Source organism: Cavia porcellus, unplaced genomic scaffold, assembly GCF_034190915.1.
Source record: "Cavia porcellus strain 051 isolate PalLab524CR breed Dunkin Hartley unplaced genomic scaffold, mCavPor4.1 scaffold_27, whole genome shotgun sequence".
Lineage (NCBI taxonomy): Eukaryota > Metazoa > Chordata > Mammalia > Rodentia > Caviidae > Cavia > Cavia porcellus.
The window spans coordinates 25,447,086-25,460,930 of NW_026947510.1; the positions used below are offsets into that span (position 1 = coordinate 25,447,086).

Here is a 13,845-nt window from a genome sequence, read left to right on the forward strand (position 1 = left end):
GATACACTAGTGATCTTGACTCCTCCTCTCCCCTCCAGCTCCCTGCACAAAGGGCTGCAAGGCAACTCACTGTGGCTTCCACTTGTGTGGCTTACCTCACTGTCAGGATGACCACGTCCATAGGAGGGATCATGGATCTGCACTACAAAGGCAAGGAGACATGTGTAATGCACGCTCACTGGGAAACACAGCAGACAATGGTGGCTGTGGTCACTCCAGCCTCCTCTGCAGCAGACCCCACTGCAACTCCTCCTACCCACACCTGGCCTCTGCCCACACCTGCCCTTCTCCCTCCCCTCCTCTCCTCCCTACAGTTCTTCCCTGACAGTTGAAAATGATATCGAGGGCTGGGGATTTAGCTCAGCGGCATAAGTGCCTGCCTTGCAAGCAAGCAGTCATGAGTTCAATTCCCGGTACTGATAAAAAGGAAAAAGAAAAAAAAAAAAAAAAAAAAAAAAAAGAAAATGATATCGAGACACAGCACATTCTGAGGAAGCAGCCGGACCACTCAGACTCCTTGAGTGACCTCTGGTTCTCTACTGTGCAGTACTTACACTGGGACCACCTTGTGTTTGTGACACTTGCATGTCGATACGGGGCAGCAGCACAGGGCCTGCAGGCAGTCTCTCATGGTTCTCTTGACAGTTTTCCAGCCCCACCTCCTACTGCTGACAGGGGCTGGGGCAGCAGTGAAGGCAGCATTTGGAGTCCCAGGGCTGTGCTGGAAGGACTCACCGGGAGAGGCAGGGTTGGGCTGCCAGCATGGCCTAGTAGAGGCACGGAAGATTTTCTTGATGGGAGAAGCAGGGCTTGGTTGATGGGATGCTTTAGGGGTAGCAGGTCCTGGATGGTAGGACTTGATGGGAGAAGCAGGGCTTGGTTGATGGGATGCTTTAGGGGTAGCAGGTCCTGGATGGTAGGACTTGATGGGAGAAGCAGGGCTTGGTTGATGGGATGCTTTAGGGGTAGCAGGTCCTGGATGGTAGGACTTGATGGGAGAAGCAGGGCTTGGTTGACGGGATGCTTTGGGAGTAGAAGGGCCTGGCTGGCAGGACTTGATGGTAGTAGTATGGCTGGGCTGGCAGGCCTTGGTAGTAGCAGCAGCACAACTTGGTTTGTGGGATGCTATGAGGTTAGCGGGGCCTGGCTGGCCAGAGGTACCAACTAAGTTTGGACCGCGCTGGCAGGATGTGCGAGCAGGGGGAGTCCTGCTGATGTCAATTGGCAGGGAGACTGTCTTCCTTTGCTGGCCGAGAGGCTTCACCTCGGGGAGGAAGTGGCCAGTGAAGAGGCAGGGCTCACTCTCCCTCCTAGCTGGTGGGGAAGCTACAGGGGGAGGAGATGAAGATAGCCGATTTTCATCTTTGTTTGTGGGCTGTTCAAACAGATCTTCAGCCTTATGTTTGTGTGTGGGCTTCGCCTCAGATCTGAAGTGGAATTTCCGGAGTGCCATGCCCCGTAGTAGCAGGAAGGGCACCATGTAAGGATCGTATTTTCTGTACTTCACTGCATCGATCACCTTCAGCGGGTTGTACCCCTTCCCATCCATAATGTGCAGTATTGCCCTTTCTGTGGCTTTGGGGAGCAGTTTAGGAGGATGACGAGGGACAGATTCCAGCCGAAGCCATGGATGCTGCCTTACTTGCTCGATGGTAGGGTGCATGCTTGGGTCAGGGTTGAGAAGACCCTTTATTAAACTTTGTAGTTCTTTGGAGAAGTGCTGGGGAAACTGGTATCGCCCCTTCAGGGCATTCTCTATCCCTTGTCCTTGGCTCCCATTAAATGGGTTTACCCCAGCGATCATTTCATATAAAATTATGCCTAAAGACCAAATGTCCAGTGGTGGGCCTTGGTAGTTCTCTTTTAAGAATACCTCAGGGGCGGAATAGTATAGGGTACCTCCACACGCGGTCACCTCCTGGCCAGGATGGAACCTGAAAGCCAAGCCAAAATCGCTGAGCTTGGGGTGGCCTTCACGGTCCATTAATATGTTTGCTGGTTTCAAGTCCCCATGGACAATCCCCCTGTCATGGCAGTACCACACAGCCTCCAGGAGTTCTCGGAATATCAGCCGGGCCCTCTCTTCCTCCAGCTTCTGTGTCTCAGCAAACTTGATAAAGCGCTGCAGGTCTTTCCCGCGCGCATACTCCAACACCAGGAACATACAGGTACTATTTTCTGACACTTCCAGCAACTGAATGATATTGGGGTGCTGAAGGTCCTTTAGAATGCTGACCTCCTGTTTAACAGCAGTAGGCCCCAACTTGTTCTTGTGAAGTACCTTCACAACTACCAGCATCCCTGTGCTCACATGTTCAGTGAGTACTACTGTGGCAAAGTTACCCTCACTAAGGGGCAACAGCATGTCATAGTCTTCCCAGAAGATTTCTGTGGACGATGACATTTCTGTGGACGATGACATGACGTCCAGCAAAGATGTTTTACATGCCACAAAGGATGCCTTGATGGAACTAGACATTATAAAATCAATTATCAAAATTTCGAATCTCCAACCACCAACTCCTCTCCAAACACCACTCCACTTCACCCACAAAGGGTCTCTGGGCTGAAAACCCTACCTTATACAGCTATCTGCTGTGACCTCACAGGGGATCTTGTGAAGTCATGGTGCCAGTGGGCCCAGGCAGAGCTGGTCACCTCAACTTCACCCCTCACACTCTTGGCCATGAGGGTCTTTTGTTTCTAACAGAAAAATGTTACAAAATGTCTTACTAATGTGAGTTATGGAGATTGACACTTGAGTTTTTGAAATTCAAACCTGTAGGATGCTTCAATATCCCTTTTGTTTCTGTTCTGAGAATCTGTTCTCAGCATCTGTAATACCTCTTACATTTAGAGATCCCATGATGTCTACACTCAGCATCTCCAGTTCCTTTTGCTCTTAATTCTTACTGGTGTCAAAGTGATGCTGCAACTTCACTTACATTAGAATAACGTAACGGTCAGTGTATAAAATATGACAAATAAATTAATGCCTGTGCAGCTGACAGCAATTCCCCAAAAACATAGTCATTAGACTTATCCTCAAAATCCTTGGAGAGCAGCGGCAAGCACAGTCACAGAAAGGACACCCAAGAGTTGGAGACACATTTATTTACACCAACGGGCACTGATTGGTACATTCCCAGAATATCAGGCCCTGATCTCTGATGGTCTGAGGCCTGTATAGGATAAGCAAGTGGGGAGTACAGGGGCAAAATGGCTTGTTGATTGGGGCTGGTTTATGCAGTGTGCATCACAGTGACCAGCTAGGCATCACAGTGACCAGCCGTTTCTTAGAGACAGAACTGTTACCTGGACAACTAAGAAACTGCAGTATACTGACTGGGGTGCAGGATATTCTGTTACAGGAGGACAGAAGGAAACAGGTGGACATGTGCTGTGTGAATGAAACAGTGAAACAAAACAAAAAGCTCTCTCAACTAAGCATTTCACATCCAGCAAAACTGTCCTTAAAATGAGGGGGAAAGCTCAGACATTCTTAGATGCAAGCACTGAAGAATGTCCGTCCTTCCTAGTAGGCCTGCCTTGGGTAGAGGAGTCCCTTAGGTTGAAATGGAAGAACCAGCTCTGGTCCCACATGCCTGTGATCCAGCACTCAGGAGGCTGAGGCAAGATGATCACTGTGAGTTCAAGGCCAGCATGGGCTACAGAGCAAGACCCTGGCTCACAAAGGAGAATTTTTTTGCAGGAACTCAAGTCTGAAGAAAAGTCTGTTAAAACTGAATACGTGGACCTTTATGAAAATCAGGACTGGTTTTGTATTCTACATGTTAGAGGCTCACATATTGAAAAGAAAACAATGCACCCTGTAGTACTGTATTTCCTGAGACACAGTCTGGCATACGTGGAGGAAACTACAAACTCACTCCCCAGATGTGGGGCAGCATCCTATATATGGCTATGTTTAACTGCCACGGATTCATACCACCCTGGGGTGGCCTTGGGATTTTCAAAGTTATATCCACGGCATCCTCAAAGAAAACATAAGTAGCTTTTACACAGGTGACGAGCCCATTCACTCCAAAACGAATGACTCCTGCAGAAGAGCGGGACAGCTGCTGCTGGAGTGGGGACAGCCACGCCCAAGCCTCTCTCCCAGTCAGCAGCATTCGCAGACTGTGGAGCGAGAACCAGGCCTCACAAGGGGGTGGGCCCTGCCTGGAAACCATGTCATTTTCATTGCTTTGTTGGTTGGGTTTTATTCTTTCATTTTGTTTGATTATATTAAATCTGATGCCATGAACAACTGTTCAAAAGATAGCAAGACGTGTTATGGTAGCCATTCTGGACTTACTGTGAGCTTGTTTTGAAGTCCTTTACTGCAGTCATTGTTTTGTGTTTGTTGTTTCTGCTCTATTCTGTTGTTTGATTTTTACCAGGTCCAAAGGTATCTGCAGCTATTTTGAAGATGATAGAGGCATTATGGTAACTATTGCTGATTTTCTAAGTTTTAAAGACCTGTATCACTTATACTGGTTTATCTTGATCGGTTTTGTTCTGTTTTATTTTCCTTGGTTTTATCCTCTTTTTAGGCCAGGGATTTAACTCAGCAGCATAAGATCTGTCTGGCAAGTGTGAGGTCCTGAGTTTGATCCCTGATACGAAAAACATAAAATAAAATAAAATTTTAAAAAATAAAGAAGAAGAAGACAAAAAAGAGCAAGGACAAGATGCTGCAAGGCTCATGAAACAGCCACCTGACAGAGGCAAACTCTTGCAAGCTCTAATTCCCTTCTAATGAAGGGGCAGTGTCTTCCCAATCAAAAGCAGAGACTGGGAGACGTGATGGGAAACCTCACCCAATTAGATGCAAAGCAAGAAGGTAGAAAAAGTACAAAGTAAAAGTCCTCTGTGCCAAATACAGAAGAGTTGGCCACTCTACTGTTGGAGTGGGTCTTTGGTTAAGAAAAGGTTTCAGGAGACACAGGGACATATTAAGAGTGTAGGTAGCAACATAACTACATGCAGCAGGCCTATCCTGTACCAGTAAATTTTACTTTAGTGCAATAGCCAGCTGGGCATGTCACTACCTTCCCCTGAGGGACACTGGAAAGCAGTTTATGTGATTATCCACTTGCTGTGTCAAACAATGAGGTGTGTGAGCAAGTGCAAAAGTCTCAAAATGGGATTTTCACCCACGTTGTGCTCCATCTAACTGCTTTTGTGTGTTTATTCAAGCATCAAAGAGGGTTCAATAATATCCCATTACTCCAGGATTTGTCTTTTTAAAAGCTTTCTTTTGATTTTTCTGGTGGAAATAGCCCAGTTCTGTACAATGGCATGTGAAAACTATATCTTGGAGGAGGTCACAAGTGAATGAATCATCAGATTACTCATGCATGAATGATGAAGATGATCCATTATGACAAAACACTTTCATAACAGAAGAGTGTTGTGGATGGATGGATGTTGATGAAGAGGAGGAAGAGGACTTTGAAATTGGCCATGTGAGTCAAACTTCCTGGGACAGTGAAGTGGAGCAAAGATCAACTGATACTGATACCGACCTCCTTTGTTAAGATGACAAAACAATGTGAATACATATTTGACTAGTGAAAATGTTGCAAAATGGCCACATAACCAAATGAAATGATCTAATGTTAATACTAAGTTCAAAATATAGTGAGGGACTTGGCAAGAGTGAAATGTATTGGACGAATGCTGATACTGCTATTCAAAGTTGGAAATTTTTAGCACATGAAATGTTACAAGATTCTGTGAAATATACAGAGGTTAAAATTCAAGTAAAGTGTTCTCTATGCACCATTAGCCATATTCAAAAACGTTTTATGACATGGTGCTGAACTGAAAGCATTTATGGATCTGTGTGCTTAGGAGGGATTTCTCATAGTGATTGCAGGAATGTAAAGGCCTCATGGAAAATGATGGGTCAACTCTGGCATAATGCATGCCCTTGTGCATGTGAGGACTTTTTATGCTTTCAATTTAGACATTTAGCCTTGAACTTAGCCACAAGGTGTTTATTCATAGAATAATAAACCAGATGATGTTATGAACAGAAATGTTCTTAAGGTTTGGGACTACAGTTCATATGAGGTTATTTACAGCAGAGAAATATCCAGCTTTTCTTGTCAGTGAATTATGTGAAGTACTGTGGAGTGCACTGGTGAGCTGACAGGTGAATAGGCACACACAGCTTCCTAGATCCACGATGATAAGAGGAAAACTAAAAGATCTCAACTGTGTCCTACAAGAAAATACAGGAAAACAAAACATGCTATCAGTGGAAGTGTCCCTCGTATATGGAACATGCAAGACTGCCTTGGGTATGACAAGTGCAAAGACTGCTTTGGATATGACAGTTGAAGCAAAGCTTATTTATGTGGTAGATTTTTGTTTTTGTTTACATTGCAGTTCACATAGGTTTCTATTTTTGATGTTATCTTTGATGTGAAAATATATTGATGTGTATTCTTTTTTTTTTTTTTTTTTTTTTGTCTTTTTCATTTTTTTATCAGTACCGGGGATTGAACTCACGACCGCCTACTTGCAAGGCAGGTGCTTATGCTGCTGAGCTAAACCCCCAGCCCCATTGATGTGTATTCTAAAGGCACAACACACAGTAAGAATTTAAGAACTTCTTTTGATATTTTATGTTCCTGTTGGCTGCACACTCTGTAACACAATAACCTTGACAAAACAGCAAAACTGAGATATCAAGTATATCCTACAAAAAGAGTAGGACAGCAAAACGTGTGCTCCCAGTGTGAGTATTATGTGTCTATGGAATACGCTGTGGTCATGTGCACAGACTGATTTAGATGTGATAATTGAAGTGAAGATTACTTTTTTGTAAATTGCTGTTGGTATTTTCAGTGTAATTTGTATAGGAATATTTTTGTTATTTTTTGTAGACTTTATGCCAAAAAATTGTTGATGTTTTAAATTTTGATGCTTTATTATAAACACTCAATAAATATTAAAAATTCAATACTTTATATTTTTTTGTTTTTTTTCCTGGTAAGCCACTGTGTAATATAACAACACTTATAAAAGTAAAGTTAATAACTCATCAATAGAAATATTCTAAAGAATGAATGTGTGTCTGGTAATGAATGTGTCTATGTTTCTGCACCTTTATGACAAAGTTAGTGTTATGCTCCTGAAATAGTCAAGACCAGGAAAGTTTGCAGGGATGCTGTTTACAGTGTCATCATCTAACCTTGAAGACTCCTCTGGAGGTTTCACCTACATCCTGCCATGCAGACAAGCTCTCTATCTACAGTTGCCAAATCCTGAGAGGCAACACACCTCCTGCAACTGGAGTTCAGTATTCTGTCTCTGAGGTGAACATCAAGATGGTCATACATGTGCCAGGCCCTGGGAGAACTCCTGCTCGTCCTCTGAGAGTTCAGGGAAATCCCTGGGCACTGAGATCACTGCCCCTCTAAACCAGGGGCTCCCAGTCACTTCTCCTGTTTCTACACTAACAATGTCAAACAATCTGACAGTTTCAAGGCCAGGGAAGCTAGAGAGGCCTTGCAGCCAGGCCATCCACAGTGTGTTTCAGACAGGACTGGCTGGGCTCCAGCGAGGGAAGTGGTTGCCCTGAAGTCCTGCAGAGTGGTTTTGAAAGAGAGTTTTGTAGGATATATCACCTGGGTTGGATGTTGCTTTCTTTTATGTGTTGAAATACCTCACTCCAAGCTCTCCTGGTCTTAATGGTTTGTGTTGAGAAGTGTGCTGTATTTCTAATGGTTTTACATTTATAAGTGATTCCTTGCTTTTCTTTATGAGGTTATAAGATTCTGTTCTCACCTTGGACTTCCCAGGTATTAACTGTCATATGTCATGGGGAGATCCTTTTCTGATTGTGGCTACTTGGGGTTTCATCTGTCTTTCTTATCTGCATGTCAAGTTACTTCCCCATATTCAGAAAGTTTTCTGCTATTGTTTCTGTCACAGATTTTTATGCCATCTGTGCTGTCTTGTGGTTTTTCACTTATTCTAGTTGTCTGTGCACCGTCTAATAGCTGTTGGATCTACTGTCCATGTTCCAGTTTTGTAAGGTGTCCCTGAGTATTTGGGCACTGACACCAGCCCTGTCTTCTAACTCCAGGGCTCTGTCCTTGTGGTCATTTCTGTTGCCCACACTTTGGATACAAGTTTAATTCTCTAGGATTTGTTTGGTACCATTTATGGACTCAAATTCGTTGCTAAGTCACTCATTTACGTTGTGTATCATGTCTTTTTTTTAGCTCAGGTAATTTTGTAGTAGTGTATTTTGTAAATGTACTGATCATTCTGTTGAATTTAAGCTTTTATCACCTTGAATAATTCAGATGATAATTCACTGTCACTACTGTGGAAATCTCTTTAGTTAGTGCTTTTCAGTGATGCTCTAAGAGGTGTTTCTCTCCATTGTTTAAGTTTTAAGAACACTTGTGTCTGTTCTTTTCAAGGGTATTGATGTGTAGTTATCTCTCTGATACTTGTGTCTGCTCTGAATAATCACAATAACAGTGACCTCATAAACTGGGAAATTTTGCTCCTCAAATTCTTATGACAGTGTATAAAACTGATACTTCTTCTATCTTCAGTGTTTGGTAAAATTCAGCAGTGAAGCTAATCAAGCCTGAAGTTACTCAGAAAGGTCTAACGAATTCAGTGTCTTCCATGGAAATGAGGCACAGGCCCATAGACTTGGGCCCTTCTTGTCTTTCAGGAAATTTTTTCCCTGCATCAAAGCTTTCAAACATATCCGCTAACATTCTCTCCTTTGTTTTAGATTATATTTTTGGCCCTGGGAATTGAACTCAGGGCCTTGCGCTTGCTGGGCAGGCACTTTGTCACTGAGCTCCATTCCCATGCTTCCTCTTAACTGTTTATTCTTTCAGGTTCTAGGTAAATAGTGTTGTCCCTAGTGTTAATTTCTAAATTTCATCATAGTGAATTTCATCATAGTATTTCATCATAGTGTTCACCATAGTGTTCATCATAGTATTCATCATAGTATTTCATCATAGTATTTCATCATAGTGAGAGAAAATTCTCTGCATAATTGAAATTCTTTTAAATTTATTGGGGTTTATTTTGTGACTGTGTTGGAAACATTTCCTCCATGTACACTTGGCAGCAGTGAATACTACACTGTTGTTTGGATGGGATGCTTCAGTCAGTGGCAGTTGGTACAAGTTTGTCCATAACATGCAATCTTTTGATCCCTAAAAATTGTGTTTAATTTTTCTATTAAATTGTGAGGACGTTGAAATGTCTGACTATAATTCTGTATTCAGTTGTCCTTTTATCAGTTTTTTGCACATTTCGAAGCTCTGTGCACACGTGTTCTGAATTCTTACACACTTGTGGTCAATTGGTGTCTTTCTCCTGAAACAACCTGTTTTATTCTTGGGAATGCAGTCTTCACTCAGAAATTGACTTTCCCTGACACTCCTGTTGTCACTGCAACTGCCTTGGGCATTGAACTGGCCAGAGCTTTGTGTATCCTCTTTTGACCAAATTGTACTCTTATCTTCAGAGGGGATTTCTGGTCCACTGAGGTAGAGATAGCAACACGGAAGGAGAAAATTCCCCTTAGGCACACAGTAGAGACTGAAGTGTGACAGGCACATTCCAGTAGAGCACAGGGCCCTGACTGAGCAGAAGTTGGAAGTGAGGTAGTCTACGTAGGTAGTTACCAAGTAGCAGCCCATGGTATCCATAGCAGAGCTGGGAAATAATTTCCTGTGCAAATCTTGGCAAACACTACCATCAAGAAGATGCAGCATCACATCAGCAGTTCTTGGGCTTAGGGACATCATGACCCTCCTAGTGAGACACCTGGGGTGGGACCGTCACCTCTGCAGTGCTCTTGACAGAAACACATCACCATAGTCTCAGCATGAGGGAATGACAGGCAGGCAGTCAAGTGACCTGTGCACAGGAACAAGGACAGCGTTCCTGGTAGACAGAGGACAGCCACAGATGGGAGGAGACAGCGGTGTCCCGCCACTGCACACAATGTGGAGTCCTAGATAGGTCCTGTAAAAGACAGATGGGAGAAGCCCAGGTGAACTGTCCACTGTACTTAGCAGTACTGCAGGAACGTCCACTTCCTAATGTCACTCATCGTCCCTCGGATCTCTTACGTTCCTCCTGTCTGAAGAAGCCAGGTGATCAGTGTATAGGAACTCAATGACCTTCTTAAAATCTGAAACTATTTCTACATAAAAGGAAAATAAAGCTAATAAGCAGCTTCTTTGTAGGTGCAATGGTTAATCTCACCTGACAGTCTGTGCTTTGAAATTGGTGATGAATGCAAATCACTGCCCTGTGTTCACTCAGCTGGTTCCAGCCTATCTTCCAGCTCTGTTTTACCCACCCTTTGTTTGCTCTTCCCTGATTTTCCTCCTCCCTTTGGATTAGTATTCTCGTCTCTCACCCTGCTGAGCCTCTATCCTGTTGCATGTATGTTGCTGCCTTCCAGCGTGTGCCATTGGTCAGCCAGGCCTCCCTTCAGCAGTGACCCACCAGGCCACGTGTGTGCAGGGAAACAGTGCGACATTTCTGCCTTCCCAGGCTGTGTGCTGCTGTTTCCTACATTTTATTTCTGTGCTCACCGTGGACCTCACTGTACCTGGCCATTATTCTTCTTTCCATTGTGACAGAAGGTGCCTAACATGAACTCACCCTCATTGCCCTCAAGTGCACAGCCCCTGGCATTGGGCACCTCAGGGTGCTGGGTGACCATCTCTGCCTGCACCTCCACAGGGCCTGTGTCACAGGACTGCTATCCTCTATGAAGTGTTGGTTTGACTTCATGAGTAATTGGGAGAATGATAAACTTGAGTTTTTATGACCGCCATTTGTTCCATTCCTGGTGATCCTCACACTCATATCACTGCCTTCCTGGGAAGCTTTCCTTTCATCTCCCTTGCTGAGCAGCTCTGCTGAGGAGGGACACCCTGGCCACCCATGTGTCTGAGGCCATCACAAGAGGCCTCTGTGCTGACAGCAGCAGCTGGCAGGCCTGGGAGATATATATCTGTATGACACATGTGTGAGTCAGAATCATTGCCCTGAGAGAAGGGGACCAGACACAGACCACACACACTGTGAACCCATGTTCCTGAGACTCAAAAGGGAAAGCAATTTAACTATGAATAGACCCATGGGAGCCTGGGCTGACTGTTCAAAACCAGGGGCTGGCTCCAGGGTCACAACCCTATCCCTGTGTGAGTGCTCGGCCACTGGTGCCCAGCCTAGAGCTGGCCTGGGCTGAAAGAGGGAGCTGGGACAGATCAGCACTGCCTGACTACCTTCCATGGTGCCTGGGTTGGGTGTTTGCCTGTGTCCTTGCAGTGTCCGTGCTGTTAAATGACAGGCCTTCCTCACCATCCCTGAGAGCTTCCCCACTCCCCAGCCTGTGTGAGTTTATCTGGGGGTGCTGGTCAGACGCTGAGCTGCTGTCAGGGGTGGAAAAGTAATAGCAAGAAAATATAGGAGCCTTGGGTTTTGTGAGACTTTTCTGACCCTTCTTTCTCCGGCCCTGGAGCAACAATTCCCAGCGAGGCCCCATCTCACCCCCTTGCCTGGGGAGTTCTGGTTTGGGGTGTGGAGACCCAGGGGTGGGAAGTGGGCTCAGCATCCTGCAGGTGGAGGCCCACGATGCTGCTAACCATCCTGCCATCCCGTGGAGGCCTGGCTGAGATCCCCCACGGGGACCAGAACCTCACTACAGCACAACCAGACAGAGCACTGCCCCACTCCAACCCTGTGGCCTGCTGTGGGAGGATGAGGTCCAGTGGGCTGGGGTCTAAGTGAGATCACAGGAAATGGAGGAAGTGGATCACCCCAGAAAGACAGGAGCACCTGTGGCAGAAGTGGGAACCAAGCATTTCCAGGACAGTCCATACTGTGCAGGTCATCGGGGTGTCAAAGTGAAACACACCAGCTCTTATACAAAATCTGATGAGTCCTTCCCTGTGACCATGGCCATGATGGCTCCCTGTAATCCTCTCCCTCCTGCCTCCCTGGGAGGAGCCACTGTTACTCAAAGCTGGCTATTGTGTCCCTGGATAAGAGGCAGCTGCTGAAGCCAGAGCCTAGTACCCTTCCATCTGCAGCTTGGAGTGAGAGTGGCTCCTCCCAGGCTCAGCAGACTGGGACCCTCCCTGGTCCAGTTTTTGTGGGCTAAAGCTGGGTCCTTGGCGTGTCATATCCTGGAAGGATGTGGACCAGGAAGGTCACAGGCAGCAACTGTCATGGTGTCACTCCCCAGGTTCCGCATGATGAGGATCACAGGGTGCCAGGGCATCACACTGCCCGCATGGTGCTCATGCAGAGTAAGAGTCCTGCAGCCTCCAAGCTGGCTGTCCAGCAGCCTCCGAGGATCCCTCCTCGGTGTACTCCAGGCTCTCCAGGCACAGGGGTGCCTGGGACAGCATACAGACCTCTGCAGCAGGAATCAAGTGGAGAGCCTGTGGCTAGCCACGGAGCCCCTGACACCTGGGTGGAGCACAGGAGTTTCTAGTAGCTCCTAAGTAATGGGAGCAGGTCCTACCACACTGTGCAAACTCAAACAGAGCCAGACCATACCAGCAGAGGCCCAAGCAGTCCCACAACATGTACCAGGATAGCCAGGGGTTCTCAACCCAGGCTTGAGCATCACCCAGCTGCTTGTGGAGATGCCAGGGATGGTGAGGACAGGCCAGGGGTGCTGCACAGTCTCATGCAAAGCTAGGGTTGTTTAGCCAAAATGCCCACAGTACCCAGTTGAGAAGCCATGCCTTATACCTCATGCTGGCAATGAATTTTGGGGTTTGCTATGGGGGAAAAAATAACAAAAGCAAAGAAAACTTTCCACTGAAAAACAAGGATAAAACCTTTCTGAGAAATGAGTAAACTGTGGGAGGCAGGGTCATGGGTGGGGAATGGGATGGCACCCTGAGCAGACTCTGGGGGTCCCACATTGGCCAAGGCCAGGGCAGAGTGGCAGAAAGCCCCAGGAAGGGAAGAGGGCGGGTATCAGCCTTTGAGTATCTCAGTGGCCAAGGCCTATATCAGCCTTTGACGGTCTCACAGGCCATCAGAAAGGAAAGTTCCCTGCAACAACTCTCCAGAGACTCTTCCCCCAGTGGAAGCTGGCTGGCTAGACACCCTTGTGAGAGCCATGTGGCTGCTGGGTCACGTGGCCTCATCTTGTACTCCACTGCCAGTGCTACAGCAGGAGGCAGCTATGGCCAGGCTCCTACCAGCTTCTAAGATGTGGCACAGAAAGATTCTGAGCACACTGCACTTGCCACCCATGTAGCTGTCATCCAGGTAGGCCTGGCTTAGCTTCCTGTGTTGGGGCTGCTTGGTTTTGTTTGTTTATTTGTTTTTGTTTTTGGTAATGTCATTGAACTCACAGCCTCACACTTTCCAGGCAGAAGCTTGAACCACTGAGCTAAACCCCTGGCCCACTGTGCTCCTTGTTGAGGCTGGAGCACTGGGACATGCTGGCCTGCAAAACAGCCTTCTGCTTCTTGAGCTGTGCTGGAACAGAGAGGGTGACAGGCAAGTGAGGGGGTCACTGTTGGGGAGAGCAGTCATGGCAGGAGACACAGATGACCATGGCCTTCTCTCGGGGCTGATACTGGCCTACATCACAATCTACCAGATGGAGACGTGGGCAGGACACAGGGCAGGCCAGGCTGCATCCAGGGCAGGCTCAGTTTGGGCAGGCAGAGAGGTCAAGGCTGGTAAGGTCAGGCAGGGAAGCAGAGCTCAGTCAGGTGTTTCTGCAGAGAGGACAGAGGTGGGGACAGCACTTGTCTCTGGGGAGTGATCTGGGCTGCACCCTCAGGACCAGTGGCAAAG

At 46.5% G+C, this 13,845-nt stretch overlaps 1 protein-coding gene across 32 annotated transcripts in view; it reads right to left on the bottom strand.

Moving 5' to 3' along the window:
• LOC106026067 (sperm motility kinase 2B-like) overlaps positions 1–13,845 on the bottom strand; it is a 92,809-nt gene that overhangs the window by 18,618 nt on the left and 60,346 nt on the right. For 24 of the 32 annotated variants that reach the window (XM_063238066.1, XM_063238065.1, XM_063238063.1 and 21 more), the window contains 2 exons: positions 555–10,026; positions 96–142 (listed from right to left, as the gene is read on the bottom strand). In XM_063238066.1, the coding sequence (XP_063094136.1) occupies positions 130–142; positions 555–2,479 (1,938 nt within the window). In that variant the 5' untranslated portion in view covers positions 2,480–10,026 and the 3' untranslated portion in view covers positions 96–129. Of the gene's footprint in view, positions 1–95; positions 143–554; positions 13,767–13,845 lie in introns of all 32 variants that reach the window. The other 8 variants (XM_063238082.1, XM_063238083.1, XM_063238079.1 and 5 more) reach the window with 3 other exon arrangements.